General features: G+C 44.3%; 1 protein-coding gene across 2 annotated transcripts in view; it reads left to right on the plus strand.

Moving 5' to 3' along the window:
- Nucleotides 1–1441: 1441 nt before the first annotated feature.
- NINJ2 (ninjurin 2) overlaps nucleotides 1442–16174 on the plus strand; it is an 80740-nt gene continuing 66007 nt past the window's right edge. Inside the window, exon 1 of one of the 2 annotated variants that reach the window (XM_019544581.1) lies at nucleotides 1442–1930. In XM_019544581.1, coding sequence (XP_019400126.1) covers nucleotides 1898–1930 — 33 coding nt within the window. In that variant the 5' untranslated portion in view covers nucleotides 1442–1897. The remainder of the gene's footprint in view (nucleotides 1931–16174) is intronic. The other variant, XM_019544580.1, reaches the window with a different exon arrangement.

Consider the following 16174-nt stretch of genomic DNA (forward strand, 5'->3'; position numbering starts at 1 on the left):
ATATTACCTATTAATATACTGTGCTTATAAAATAAGCTGAGCTGTGGCCTACTTTTACAGACTTTTTTAAGAAAAGCAACTTAGGACAGGTAATTCTCTGTATTAGTGTTTGCAACAGTTATGTCTGAAGGGAAATTTCTTATTCATATAGAAAGAGGTTCCAGTCAGAATGTTTCAATTGGGTAAAGAACAAATTGCTATGGTATATTTTATTTTAAAAGATTCTTACATATAATTTAAAATGCCAAATGGGAAGCTGTTGCAATGTCAGTCTGCTGTTATGGATTAGCATTCAGGAGCCTGCACTGTGAACCCCAGACCTTCCCTCCAAGAGTACAAGTTAACTGTCACTAACTTCACTGATACAAGTGTATGAGATGGATTTTCCAAATGATTGTTAAGTGACCTGTCGCTTCTTTAGATTGATGTAAACAGCAGTAATCTTTTAAGTGAACCAAGAATATGTTACAACAGCTTTGGAAGATGTCTACCTTTCCCATCCTTTCCTACAGAAACTATTTTTCTTGCTTCCCAATTTATGCCATGAGAAGAAAGTTGCTCAAGTATGTCAAAGGCCTGATAATCAAATGATCTGTGTTCTGTTCCTGACTCTACAACAGATATTCTGTGTAACCTTAGCCAACTGTTAACATATGCTGTAGTGCCTCAGCTTATCCACCTTTAATATGGGATCATTATGCCTATTTCACAAGGATATGATGGTGGTTGACCACTCGATGCTGTGCTGGCCTGCAAGGGTTTAACACCCCGCCTGTGGGCTGTGCCCAGCTGCCACTCCAACCACCATTCCTACTGCTGCCGCTGGGGTCTCTGGGTTCCCCCTCCTTCTGCCATCTTCCATTTCCTGGCCCTGCCCCTGGGGGCAGGACAGGGTGACCCATGGGAGCCCAGGGGGCTGCGGTCTGTGTGACAGGGGTGAGGGAGACTGAGTGTGGGAGGCACACACAGCGTGTAGCCCCCAGCCACTCAGAGGTTGGACAACTTTGCTTTTAAATGATGCCGTAGAACTACTAAGCATTAGTATTATTGTCCATAAAACTACTAATCACTAATACTATTGTGAGACAACATTCTGCTGGGAAATACCAGTATATCAGTAGCTTCTTCTGTAAGTGATGTCTGTTCTTTTCATAGATCTGGAGATAATGAAGCTGGAGCCAGCATTTGTAAAAGGATCCTGCACATATTACTTTCATGCTATATTCATTTTGGTTGCGCATATTTCTGCGTAAGGCTGTTTTTGGTCTCTTCTAACTTCTCAGCTCAGACCAGGTATTGCAAATTCTAGCCCTAAAGGTTTTGTTTGGGGTTTGTTCGGTTGGAAAGTCAGAAGTGACTAAATTTTGCCTCAGCCTTAATGACAGCTTTAGTAGAGCAGTGGTAAAAGGACATGCTTTTCCAGCCTTTACCTTCTCAGCCATTAGGGTTTCCAACCAACCTCATACAGTTGTCCTGGACAGGCTACAGAGTGGATCAGGACTACAGTGAAAGCCTGTACAATCTGTGCCATGAGCCCCATGGTACACTGGCTTCATCACAGCCTGGGTGATCTCACAGGGCTCAGCTGGACCCAGAGAAGTAGCAGAGAAATGTAATGAACAAGAACTATCGTAGCAAATGAAGAGAGATGTTTGTTTCATGGACCATTCAGCCTCTGAAGGACAATAAGAATTTTACGTGCCACCCCTTCTTCGCCCCCAAGCAGATGCCTCATGCCAAGGCGGGCGTCCCACATCAGGCAGATGAATAGCAGGTCTGTTCCTAGCAGCTGTACTCTCCTATCCAAAGAAAGCATTAAAGACTCCCTGGGACTGCAGAGTCCAGAGCTACTGTGCAGTTTGCAGAGAGCCCAGGAAGACACCTTTTGAGCAAAAGGATGGCATCAGAAGGGGAAATCATCAACCTTCAAGTAAGTCCCTCTTGGGGAAAATACCAAGGGAAGGGGAAGTGGGAGGGAAGAGGGGGGGCAATGCCAACCACTCCTGTCACTCACTTCTGTTCATTTTAAAACCTCACCGATGAATGTTTCTCCTGCGAAGAAAATCTAATTTGCAGTGTGGGGAGTGGACTCTGTAATCAACAGGCTTATTAGCTGCCTATTGTGGAAGGGGGGGGAAGATGGTTGGAAGATCATACTAGCGGGAACTACTTCTGTGGGGAGAGTGAAATAGCAGGGGCAGTCAGTGTCCAAGTCTGAGAAGGAGGCAGTGCGTATTTAACAAGCTGGAAAAGTTTGAGCCGCTCCCCATCTCACAAAGCCCTTCTGTGTTTGAGAGAAAGTGCTCCCAATCTTGGGAGGAGGAAGAGAAATAAATATAGCAAACAGTGAGAGAGAGTGAGAGTGCCAGGATTTCCTACAAGGAGTTTGCAGAGAAACAACACTTCTTGATAAAGCTCTTTCAGTCCTCTGTGTTCCTTTCTTAGTGTTTATATTTTTAAGGAGCGTGTTTCTTAAGGCTCGGTATGTGGTCTAGGAAAGGGCAACTACTCAAGGGTTTGGGAAGAGAAAGCATTAGAAATGGAATGAAATCAAAACCCCAGATTAGAAATGCCAAATTTAAGGAAGTCCAGATTCAGATCTTCTCTTTGCAAGTGGCCTTTTTTTTAGGACTGGTCAAAGCATAGCCCCTAGCCCCTTTCAGATATGGGGAAGTTGGAACTGGGATCCATATTTTTCAGCTGGCCTCCATCTTTTTGATAATGGCCTGAAACAAATCCTCAGAGTTGACTGGAGCCAGACTTGGGGAAGTTTATTTCTGGGTCCAGATTTTTCTTCTTTGACTCACCTTTGCAATGCAAAGCTTCTGGTTATTGAAATCAATGGAGCTGTAATAGAGAGCACTAATTCCCACTATTTCAAAGTCTGGTAACAAGAAGTGGGGACTAGGAACCCTGACTCTGCAGAGCACAGAATGAATGACTGAGGCTGTGTCCTGATGCAGGCAGAGTCACAGGGTCACACCGGTGCGCCTATACATGTGCTCCGATGTGTTCTAATTAGAATGTGTTGGAGCAGACTCAATTAATCAAGTCTACTACGTGTTCTAACTGGAACACTCTAGCATCACTTCAGCATCATGTGTATAAGCCCCCGCAGGTTTAAAAAAGGCCACTGGGACTCTTTAACTAAAGCTCATTGAATGAACTTAAAGGGACAGAAAGAAGTAACAATTTTTGCCCAGTCTGGCCACAGAAAATAGTCTATAGCTATGACCAAACACAAATGCATGGATGCAGACTGGTTCAAAAATGGCTGATCGGGTGAAAATCATTGCATGGGGCTTCAGATGAAGATGTTTCAGAACCTAGCATCTTCTGTAATTTGTGTCTGCCTGCCAGCCTCTGAGCTGTTTTTAGAATGGGAGGGGGTAAAGGGAGCAGAGGGAATTCAGTTGGATTTCAGCCCCTGCTAGGGCTCCAATCCACCCACCCCAACCTCCAGGGCCTGGGGGGAAAGAGGAGACTCCAATCCACCCACCCCAACCTCCAGCGCCAGCTGGGGAACCTCAAGAACAAGCTCCCTCTGCTCCTTTTCTCCCTTCCCATTCTGAAAACAGGGGCAGGGCCTGGAACACCTGACCTCAGAAAACAAATGAGCAAAGAAAGGAGCATGCAAGATAGCTCTGGCAGCTGCTGCAACTGGATGTTCCTAGGGAGGTCTGATTCCAGCAGAAAAGACAGGAGCAGCATTTTCTGAAATCAAGAAAAATGGGGTGAAGATGTTCCTATAAACCATGCTGGGAAAACACAGACAAGAAGTATAAACCAGAGACAATCTCAAGTCAAAGCCCTGCTTCATTAAACAATTCTGAGCTTCAGACACTTGTGGATCCGGAGTAACTCTGTGTTCAGATTTGAATTTTGCTCCTTGGACCCTTCTACAGCGGGAATGAAAGGGCAATTAAGGCAGCTTTCTGTCCAAGTGGTGGTGTGGGAGTGATGGATGACAGGGATTATTTGGGTCAGAAAAATTAAAATTAACGTGTTTATTTCTGAACCAGGTAAAATACAGTGTGTTGCTAGCCAGGTCTCTGCAAACACCCACAAGAGAGACAGTTTACCTGAAATTCTCTTAATGGCACCTCGGGGGGATGTTAGCAAAACTAGAGTTTACAAAATATAGACAAATATTCATACACTCTTGCAGGGGTGGATCCAGGTGGATGCAGTGGTACAGTCGCACCCCTCCTTTGATTCCTGGTTCATCCAAAGTTTAAAACAAACTGGCAGTGGCAACAAGGTTTCTATTCAGGTGGCACTGAGGCAGACACTTGACTCATGGTTTATTATAATCTACCTGATTCTTCTAAACTCTTCATTCCACGGGGGTTAATCAGCCTCTCTACTTTTTTAATGGTCTTACCATAATCAAGCTATTCTTTCTTCTGCAATTCAGTTGTCTTGTAGCTGCTCCTAGTAATGTAGCTCCTACTTCACAGCCCTGCAGACTGTTTTTAACTTGAGTTAAAAACTTAACACAGGTGTGGAAACATTAACTCAGGTAAACATTAACTCAGGTGTGGAAGTAACTTCTGGTGAAGTATTGGATGCCCTGTCAAAATGCTCAAAAAAGGCTTGATCTTATTTTATGTATCTGAAAGAGATGTACATTTAATTCTAATGACAGTTTTGTGTATTTTACCTAGTTTATTGTGCTTTTAATACAAAATGTATGATATAGCAAATTAGTGAACATTCCAATAAAGTTATATTTATTTTTGCTTCAATCTTAAATTAAATAATATAGCCCTAGGCCTCTAACACATTAGTGAAGCTTCTAGTTCCTCTTTACCTGGAGCAAAATATGTGTTGTGTTATATGTGATGATGCACCACATCTTTCTTCAAAATCCTAGATCTGCACATGGGATCCTGCATGATTTTTACCAGGACGTGCCCTGAATGGTACCAGGAATAGAAAGAGAGTGTTACAGATTATGCAGCTGAGGCAAAAGAGGGTCTTCAGGGGGAAACAGCCATAGAACAAGAGAAGGGAAGTGAGAGACAAAAGAGAAAAAAAGAAGAGCAAGGGGAGGTTAGCAAATGTGCTTTTTAATTTAAGGAACTTTTCAAAGAACCTTTGGTTCTCTCTGTCCACTGGCTGCTCCTGCCTGGTTTACAAAGTATAGGTGCCTATCCTGCAGCTTCAAAATCTTCTGCTGATGTGGACACTCCACAGTCTGGGAAACTCCAGGGATCCTTCTGCTAAGTGAATCCTCTACCTGAAAGGAACTGCTGCATGCTATTAGGGTGGCTACCAGGAATGCTGAGGCACATTTTTAGTGCTTTAAATGTCTCCATTTTGCAAGCATTGTGTGCGCAAATATCTACCTCCTCCCTGATAGCATTTTCATGTTACATTTCACTGTGTTTCAAGACTACCTCTGACAAGAGAATTAAAAAAAATTTGACCCTCAAGTCTGTACTGAAGGAGAATTAAAAGAGGTATTTAAAATATACAAAGAGTCTAATAAGGAGAGATTGGTCCCCTGTCTTTTAAGCTTGTCCCAAAACATGAGAACAAGGGCTTACTTAATAAAGTTAAAAGAACAAATAAAAGGAAATGTGTCTTCACTCAGCATGTACACAGGCTATGGAATTCACTTTCCCCTGGAGAAGACCATAGAGTCAAATATTATAGCTGGCATTAAACAGGAGTCCGGATAATGTTATAACCAGCACTAATGTTTACAGTTACACAAGCCAAGAGAGGAACTTTCAAATCTCCTGTGCATCAGTTGACCAGTGGTGTAGGGGAATGAGGAAGATTGTGTCCTCTGGCTCATGAAGTGCTGTTGAATGGATCAGGTGCAGAAAATGGGTATCTGCCAAGTGTCCCAACGTAGGTGTGACAACTGCTTATCTAACAACAACTTATTTCCCACTCCCACTCTCTCCTGCCCCCAAACCTCTGTCCAGTGTATTTCAGAGGAGTTTATTTTTCAATTTTCACTTCTAAGCACATGCATAAACAGGGTAGAACTCAGTCCCTTTTCCCCACCCCATACCACAGAAACCAGTTCCATCTTCCTCTGTAAAGCATTTGCTATTGCCAGGAAACCAGACTAACTGGAGCACTGATCTGATTCAGTAAAGTAAATTCTGTTCTGAGATAACTGGGGATATTCAGGGTGGAATTAAAACAGAACCCCAAACCCCAAAAGAACACATTCTGCCTCAAAACTGGCTTCTGATAATAAAGTAATGGATATGCTGGAAGAGACAGGTTACATGAATTAGAGTGAACTAGAAATCACAGTTTCCATGAAAATCTATTCCAGTTCTGAATGGCTATTGAGTTTGATCCATCTGAACTGTTTTTGCTATCATGAATACCTATGTGAATGGGTTTAGGTTCAAAAGATGTTCATGAATTAAATGTTATTCATATTCTTAGGTGAACCAAGATATTTCTGAAGAAGGGTATCTGATGTTCATTATTTGTCATTTTTTAGCTTGCTGTTCTGCTTAGGAAGTTTGTCATTGAGAGAAGGAAGCAGAAATATTACTAGGGGTGCACAGATAAAAATTTTTTTGGCCGATATCAATGGCTGATTATTAACCAGCCATATCAGCCAACACTGATCTGATAGCCAATATGCAGCCTGGCAGCTTGGAGAGCAGCATCTGGCCAGTAAGTCTATGGAGGGAAGGGCCATGGGGAAGGGAAGGGGCATGGGGGGTGCAGATAGAGGCCCCTGTGGAGAGGAAGGGAGTGGGGCTGGGGTAGGGGCAGGCACTGCCCAGCCAGGGGTGAGGCAGGTGCACGACAGAGCCATGGGCAGCTCATCTAGGGGGCATCAGGGGTGTGGAGGGGGAGCAGGTCCCTGCCACTGCGTGCACCCCTTGGGGAGGCATGGGGGGCATGTGCCCCCTGGATTTGTGCATGGGGCTAGGGCAGACTGCCTGCTGCGGGCTCAGAGCAGGGGCTGCACCAGCCTCTTCCCAGCAGGGGGGCTGGGCCAGGACTGTGCTCAGGGCGGGTGGGGATGGCAGTGCTGGGAGTGGTGGCTATGGTGAATTTTGGGGCAGCTGCAGTCCACTTAGTAGGTCCCCCTCCCAGTGGTACTACCGCCCACCCCGACTGCAGCCCCAGCCCAACCCCACACTGGGGCCCCTGGCCCCAAGCCCACAGTTTGCAGCCTGCCCTCACTCTGCGCACAAATCAGGGGGAACATGCCCCCCTGCCTTGCCCAGGGGTGTATGCAATGTCAGGAGCCCCCCCCCATGCCCCCAGATGAACTGCCCACAGCTCCACCCTGCACCCTACCCTGGCCCAGCTGGGCAGTGCCTGATGCCCTTGTCCCAGTCCCTCCCTCACCATGGGGGTCTCAATCTCCCCCCCTCAATGTCCCTTCCCTCCCCCACGCCTCTTCCCTTCCATAGACTTACCGGCCGGACACTGCTCTCCACGCTGCCAGGCTGCATTCCTGGCCACATGTGTCCTGTGGCTGCACTCCTGCATGCAGCATTTATCAGTGACATTATTGGTTATACTGACCAAAGAAAGCCGATTGCCGATAATGTCAATTTGCCTTTTATTGGTGCCAATCCAATATGGACTAATGTATCAGTGCACGTCTAAATATTACCTTGCAGTTTGGATAATCGGTCACATGCTCTGAGTAACAAAGGATGAGTAGCCAAAGTGAAGAGTTTGGGAGCAGACCAAAGGTTGAAATTTGTTTTCTTAACTGTTCAGTTGCTCCTGGTGAATATGCGGAAATTGGAGTGTTTTTTTAAATAACCTGTAGCCCGAAGAAAGTGTTAAACTCACTTTATAGTTTACTCAAAATTGGTAGTTTGACCATAGCTGGGTTATATAATTTTAGATAGACAGACTAACAGATTTTGCTATAAAACTAATGGTTGGAACTTTCCCCAAACATCCAAAAAGTTAATGGAAAGTCCCTTGTACAACTATAAATTCTCTCTCCTGCATCCCACTTGCACACTGTGTTTGATGACAGAATGTATTGGGTTTGCTTTCAAGTGGGTTAGACTTTTATTTCTCTGTTTTTGTGGCTTTAACTTATGTCCTCAGACTGTGGCGTGGTTACAAGTTCCCTGCTTGAGTGCATATTTGTCTGCTCCTGCAGCAACAGCCAAGTTGTGCTTTCTAGTGCTGCAGGGACCTTTACCCCCATTCAGCAGTTTCCTAGAAATGTGACAATCTAATGTCACAATCCAAGCAGTGTTCTTGTCCCAGAGGATTTCAACAATGTCACTTGGGTTTTTGGCAATGATTATAATACTGAACTTTAATAATGATACTCTGCATTTACAATGACCCTTCCATCTGATGATTCTATATGCTTCACTAAGCTTCATTACATCCTTAGGCAAGGACGAATTATCCTTATTTCTTCAGTGTGACAAACTCAATCACAGAGGTTAAGTCACTTACCTAACAAACTGATGTAGCGAGTGGCAGTGCCAGGAATGCAATCTCAGAGTTATGACCCTGATTCCCTCCACTCTTGCTCTAACTACTGAATGTCACTCACTCAGTGAGATGTAGGAATAAGAACTGACAGCAAATAGTCACAGAGTAGGTAAAGGGCTGGGCAGCACATGCACAGTGAAAACAAAGCTCTTCTGAGTCAGTAGAAATAGAGAAGTGAAATGTATTACTGCACAGGGGAAAGGTCCACTGTCTCCTCCCCAGGCAGGAGGGACCTGGAATTAGCCCTGCTTTGCTATATCCATGCTGTTCCCCAGTTGACCTGTCACACTAATGCTAGAAGGCTTGAGCGTTCACTAGAGAAGGAGATATTTTGATAGTCAGTGCTAATTTGATTTTTTGTTCCGTAATCCTGCTGTGATATTTCTCCTTACTCCTACACATGCCTTCTCCTACCCCTCCCTGGTGTGGCCAGTGTGCTGACTTAGACAGGGAGTGGCACAATGGAAACCTTTCTAGCACAAATTGCTTTTCCTGGATGGTGACAACACTGGATCAACAGTGAAGGAGACCCACAAAGTGCAAGAATTGTGGAAAGCAAGGAATACATGGAGACTAGGGGTCAAATTAATCCCTGTTGTAGCAGCACTGAAATTAGAGTCTGTCCACTAGGACAGGGGTGGCCAAGTGACACAGGAAGCCTCTGTATACGGCATGTGGTAGACCATGGAGGGGACAGGCAGCACAGCAGCAGATAGGGCAGGGAGCACAGAGCAGGAAACAGAAAGCAAAGCAACCAATGGGGCAGTGGAAGGGGATCAGAGTGGCATTTGGAGAGGGTGTGGAGTTAGTTTGTGGCACACCTATTAAAAAGCTTGTCCAACACTGGACTAAGAGTTGATTTGGTCCCAGTGGCTCCCAGTCTCACTTCAGGGAACAACAATGAGAAAAAAAGTTCCAGCACTCTAATAAAAGCTATACCAGAATTCCTATCCCCAGGCACTCATCTAAAAATACAGTATCATCTGACTCCAGCACTCTTTCCTGCCCAGGCAGGGGGTTGGATTTCATGATCTGTTGAGGTCCCTTCCAACCCTAGCATCTATGAGTATTCACACCATATTCAGAGACTGTGCTCCCCTCTAGGAACCAGATTCTTTATTTCACTCCACCAGTACCCTGTTAAGTGTGCCCTCATCTCTTATCTCTTAGTTTGCATGTCCTTGAACAGGCATGTGCATAACATCAGTATGGCCATGCCTGCTCCCACTTTCAGTGCAAAAGAGCTCAGGCCCTTAAACACATAATCCTTAGGGTACAAGATCAGATCTGTGGGAAAAGACTGATCATCATGCATCCACTTTAGAATGTGTGTTTTTTTGCAACAACATCCAGCCTAAGTGTCATAGCTGTCTTACCAATGATAAACTCTTGTGAGACAGAGTATAACAGGAAAGGCAGATTATTGCTGACTGTGTCTAGGCAGCCGAGAGATAAAGCCACTGGTGATGGAGAGGTCTTGGCTGCTATAAGGCAGGAATATCAGGCTCCTATGCCAGTTTCCTAGTCTCACTGAAGGAGGTGTCTTAAATGGAAGGGTATATGGTTGTGGCAGCACTATGTTTCCTGAAGATTTGCCACTGGTAGAGATTAGAGAAGTCCCTGGACTATTCTAAAATCTACTGAGCCCAAAGTTGGAGGCGCACATAACGGGGTCCCTCACAGCACATCGGGTCCTGCAGGAAGCAGCTTTAAGCCCAAGAGAAAAACAGGCCTTATGTAACCTGACATTGCATGGAAGCCAACAGTGCTGCATGAGCCTTATCTGTTATTTGTTGTGTATCTCTGCAGCCATCTCAGCTGCTTCTTCCATAATTACAATATCTCTGATATGCTAAATTGGAGGACCCTTGGAAATGCCCAGGACTGAAGGAAGTGATGTTTAGTGATAAAACAACTGGACGTCTGGTTATTTCTGGGTATCAACGATTCCACAACACTCCTTGGTAGAGACAGTTGGACCCTCAGCTAGTGGAAGTTAGCACACCTCTACCGCAGTCTACAGGGTTTTTCTAATTTGCTCATCTGGAGTACCTTATTCAGCATGTTTGCTCTGCTGTTTTGGCTGAAGTACAACTATGGCAATTATGCTATTGTCTGCAGTTTATGCACTTTCTTCTGGGTAACAATATTCTTCTTGACTTCCTGTCTTAAACTGCTGTGGGCTGTTAAAACGCTGCTTCAGTTAATAATTCAAGTGATAGATAAGGTGTAGACTTTGAGAGTGAGCTTATAAAGTGTTTTGTCAAAAGAATGCTACAATGCATGAATATAATAGGTTATAGTTTTTCTGGGCTGCCAAACAACAAGTCAAATAATCCATGGCCACCCCTAGCTGTAAAATTAGTATAACCCCTGCAGAGCAAGGCCAGTGCTGACAGAAGATATCAACCACTCACTATAAATGGCACAGTGCACTTCCTCTCTGGTTTCTGTGAAGGGCACTTGCCAGTGTTATAAATCACTGATGCAAGAAGGCACTGTCAGAGAAAACCAATCCTGTAGATTTTTGAACTCAAATTATTCTAGTAATGAATTCAAACCTTTGAACTGCCTACAAAAAAGGGCTACTGCATAAGCAGCAGCATCTTGGCACAGTGGAAAGGCCCAACTATGAGCAAACTACTTTCTATCTGTACAGGTTTTAGAGTCTAAGGTCACCTACAAACACGGTGTCAGAGTGCCTCCAGGTACCCATGCTGTGATTCCACTGAAGTCCATTTCCTTCAGTCTGACATTTTTGTGATGACAGACTCTCTCAGAAGATCCTCCCTCTTTTGTTAAAACACTTTTCCTGAGAGCTATTAAACATTTATGTTGAAGTCCTGCCCAGAGGCTGTAACCAGGTCAGGGCCCCATTGCACTAGGCATGGTACAAACACATTCAGTGACAGCCCCTGTGCCAAGGAGTTTATGTGAACCCTTTCAGTCTTGACTAGTGCAAGGTTTCTCACCAGCTTTAACCAAAATGGAGCACAAGATGAGACGCTAAAGTAGAAGATGAACCTGTCCCTATTCTACATTGTCACACCAATTGATCTTGCTCCCATTATGTCCATACAAACCTGAGAACGCGGCCAGTCTACAAATAACCACCTCCACAAATTCTATTCTTAACAACCTCTACTCCCACTGACAGACAAAAACACTGCAAAAACTGTATTTGCTCTCTCTCAGGATTTCCTGTTCCACCTTGAAACCTGGAGCAAACAGGTTGGACCGTCTCACGACCTTAACAATGAACTGAGGTCTAGAACTAGACAATGGTGATTTACAGTCATCTCCCTGAATCTTCAATCTGAAGTACTAAAGAAGACAGCCATGAAGCTTTCTGGAGAAGAATCTCCCAGAGCCTTGTGTCAGAGGGATGGCAACAATGGTTTACATCCCCTGGTGAAGAAAGGCAGTGCTTGTGGGCAGCAGTGATCCCAGGGCATCAACACTAAAATCTGCCTATGAGATTAATGAAATGGAAATACATGATTTACCAGTCAGAACTCACTTCCTGGGACCAGGGGACTCTGAAATGCTTGGAGGCACATAGTGTGAAAAGCCACAGGAGAATGGGGAGAAAGAAAGCGTTTCTAAAAATGAAATGATTTTCTTCACTTTGAAAGCTAGAGGGGGAGATGGTAAATGGGGAGCAGGACTGAAAAGCTTGGAGGTGCCATATCAAGTAGCAGGCGCTTGAAAGTGAGCACAGATGCTCTGTGGCTGGGGGTGCTTGTGTACCGTCCCTGCAGAGGGGAATGGGGATGCTGAGGCTCTTTGTATAGAGTGGCACCATTTTCCTGCACAAAGAGGTAGCGGCTCAGCACAGCTGCACCAAGACCATGATCAAGGGGCAGTTCAGGAAAACAAGGTCAGCTGACAGGCAGAATAAACATGTATGGGGACAAAAACACCTCCCGGCCCTGCCCTGACCCCTCCTCTCCAGCCCATCCTGGCTTGTTTGGCAGCTTTCATAGGTCACTGGCCTTTGCTTCTGTATTGTTTAATTTCAGACTCCACCTCAGCACGTGGCAGAGGGCAAACAAGAGACAAATGTTGGCCGTTTGGGAGCTCCCCTCCCTCACACAGCGGGCAGAAGAGAGCATGTGGCCTGTGAACTCCTACTCACTGGGAGGGATATTAAAAGGCTGAGAGCCCGAATGCCAAACAAAGGCAGTAAATGAGCCTTGGATTTCTGCTTAACATCTACACGGGCAGTGAAATTCCATTCAACTTGGGGTCAGCACACGGTGGTAAGCTCTCTTGGATTGCCCAAGGGCATAGTGCCCACCTCAAGGGAAGTCCCTATAGAGGCCGGCATGCAACAAATCTGGGTTTCTCCAAATCGAGAAGCAGTCTTGCTCAGGACTGTCCATCCTCAGCGTAGTCCCCAAAGGGATTCTTCATGCTCACTGCCAATCTGGTACGCAGCCCCTGCCACCTGACTTACGTACAGAGCTATCTGATCCAGCCACAGTGAGCTCACACAACTCAGTGCCAGTTTGGGTGAGGCAGAAGCACGGTTCTTATTCAATGTAAAAAGAAAACCCTGAGCACAGCTGCAGCAATGCGCAATAGCCCTTCTGGCTACTATGATGAATCGTGACCTGGTAATAAAAATAAACTAAACAAGAGTAATAAAAGCCTTCTGCAGAGCTGAAGTCTTTGTAGGTTTATGGCCCTTGCAAACGAAAGAAGATACTGGGCTATAGATCACACCAGCTTCCACATCGTCCCCTGAACAGAACTGAACTGCATGTTCTCCATCAGCCTTTCCGGCCTCCCCTCAGATGCCAGAAGAAATGAATAACTCATCAGCTGCCATGGTCTTCTAGTTCTTAAGAATTGAGATGCTATACTCATTTAGTTCCTCACTCCAGTTGAAGCTTTCTCACCATTTCCTCAACTACCAGCAGGAACTGGGCTACATTGGTTTGTCTTCTTCTGAAGTCCTTCTTCTGAAAACCAAACTCTTATCCCAACTTCACTTCTTCTATGTATATGCTCTTTCCTCTAAAAAGGAAGCACAGTTATATCAATACCTATTACAGTAGTTGTTTACATGTTAACACCCTTTATACTGTTGGTGTAACTGAAAATCAAGTTAATTTTCTTTGTGGGTCTCCATGTTGGTGCTTGTCTTCCATCCTAAGTCTCAACTTTGATGCACAGATATCATAGTCATGGGGCTCCAGGAATACCTAAGGGAGTTTGTTGGACAACAAGCCACTCAATCCCTTCTTTCTACTTCTGAAGCTGAGTCCCACCAGCTGAAAAATCAGCTAAATATGTCCCAGGAGCTACTGGTCCTAGGAGACAGAAGGGTAATCTGGTAGTTAAGTCACAGTTCTAAGGCTCAACATGGGTAAAGCCTCACCTTATGGAGCTATTAATGCTTGTAGATGCCATGAAACAATTAGGCCCATTGTGTGAATTTAGGCCAGAATTTTCAAACTGGAAGGTATCCAGTAATATCCCTAGATTGCCTTTTAGGACTCTAAATAAAAGACTCAATTTTCAGAAGGGCAGGGGAGCTGAACACTCATCTGCTGCTCTCTCCATCTTCAGTGGGGGGTAAGGATACTCAGAACATCTGAAGAAAACAGATAATTTATTTGGGTGGCTCACTGTGAATTTAGATTTGTAACTTCATGCAGCCATGTTTGGAAATTCTGGCTTCAACCAGCCAGCGCTTTTTTCTATATCTGTGAAATGGGGATAACATGTCACAGGGAAGTTCTGAGCCTCAGTTCATGTTTATAAATGTTTATAAGTTTTAGTTGTTATGTGCTGTGATCCTTAGAAAGAATTACTGAAGAGGTAACTACTATTACATCATGTACCTGAAAAAAATGGGCCAGCAGTGGACAACCTGATCAGCAAACAGAGACATTATCACACAAGTGCAGGAATCTACTGGTACAAAGAAGTGAGGGCTGGGATATCCATTGGATCCACCTTTAGAAGTGTGGCTAGTCAGTCAAATGTTTATGAAAATATCTGGGGGAGAAAGGAGACACCCAAATTATCTGTATCCCACAGAAGTTACTTCCTGTATCACTTTGGATACCACTAGTTTAGAATTCGGAAATAGAAAGGTTTGACTGAAATACAGAAATCTAACCTTAAAACCATTATGGTCTGGGAAAAGGATAGATTCCTGGATGCTAAAAGAGATGTGCATGTCACTGAATGCAATTATAGCTTTTTGTATACTGGGAGAGTCATATTCCCTGTCATAACTCAGTTGGGTGATGCTATAATTAGGGTTGTGAAAGAATTTCTATCTGAAACTCTTATATTCAAGCAGTTAAAAACTCCCCCCTCATGTTCAACCTTTCTCAAAATAACCTTCTGGGCTGTTGTTTCTCATACATATATCTCAGGCCAAAAAACAATTCGTTTTGGAAATTTTGGGGAAATCCATCAGCTGTATTTGAGGTGATGTGTTGGAGTTTTCTGCCATTTAATTGTCAGGGTTTTTTTCCCGCCTTTCTGTTCACATCCCTGAAAATCAGTGGGTTTTTTTTAAAGAAAAGTCCCAGACTCACTACAGACTTTAGTCATCTGAGAGGAATAACTAATCCTATTAGTTTGACTGGAGCCAAAATTGTACCTTTCATTCTGTGCCTATTGTGTCCATGTATCAAAAAAAAATTTCTCTTCAAAGACAATAGTTCAGCAATACTTTACACTTCCATATCACCTTCTATCTATCTCACATCAGTTGAGTTGACACAGGAAGTTAGGGACAGAAGTTAGGGACAAAACCAGAACTGCAAGACAAGTCTTTTTGCACCCAGTCCTGTGTTTTAACTCCCATACAGAGTGAAAGATTGTCTTAAAAGACTGCCACAAAGTGTGCCCTCTTGTTTGAATACTGGCTCAGCATTTGTTGGTACTGCTGCCCAAACTGTTTTTTGAGTAAATCATCTTGGTATCCATCCCCACTGTAGTCACCTCAAAAAGCTTATGTTGAAATATTAAAAGGATATATCTCTATGAAACCAACTATGTTGCTCCTTTGCTACCTTTGATTTTATCAGTCAGCTAGGAAACCAAACCTAGTAAAAGTAGGCCCAGAGAGGTGTTTTGTATCTGTCACTGTGGCCAAGTTCATGCTTAACCATGAAAAGGGAACACATTGCAAAGACTTAGGGTCTGGCTACAGCATACCCTTTCTCAAGCACACCACACTCACCTGCTCAATCCTGCTTGCACAAGCCACATACAGAAATGTGGCAGTCAAGCTGCTCTGAGTGTACCCATTGTGACCACCCTCAGCCATGCCAGACAAGTCAAGCATGGCTCTGGGAAGGCATTGGAGTGGGCACCCCCTGAGGAGTTTCACGGACCTGCTTACAGGTGTGACGCATGCAAGTAGGAGTGGACAGATATAACGTATTTCAGCACTGGGAATTCAGTCTAGATATACTCAAAGGGTAATTGATGGATGGACATACCACCTCCCCTCATAATACATTGACTCATGGCCCTTCTCCAGCTGGAATTATTTAGCAATGAAAACCAAAACAATTATAAGCACATGAGCTGCAACTTTCTCATGTTTGCCAGGAACTGTACCCCGTTGGGAACCCTGCATAGAAAAGAGACATCTAACCACGTAATAATATGCTTTAAAGAAAGCTTAATCTGCCACTGCCCTTTTCCTCCCCTCCTTCAGTATGAGTGGCTTTGA

This window comes from Crocodylus porosus, unplaced genomic scaffold (genome assembly GCF_001723895.1).
Source record: "Crocodylus porosus isolate Cpor-Errol unplaced genomic scaffold, CroPor_comp1, whole genome shotgun sequence".
Taxonomy (NCBI): domain Eukaryota; kingdom Metazoa; phylum Chordata; order Crocodylia; family Crocodylidae; genus Crocodylus; species Crocodylus porosus.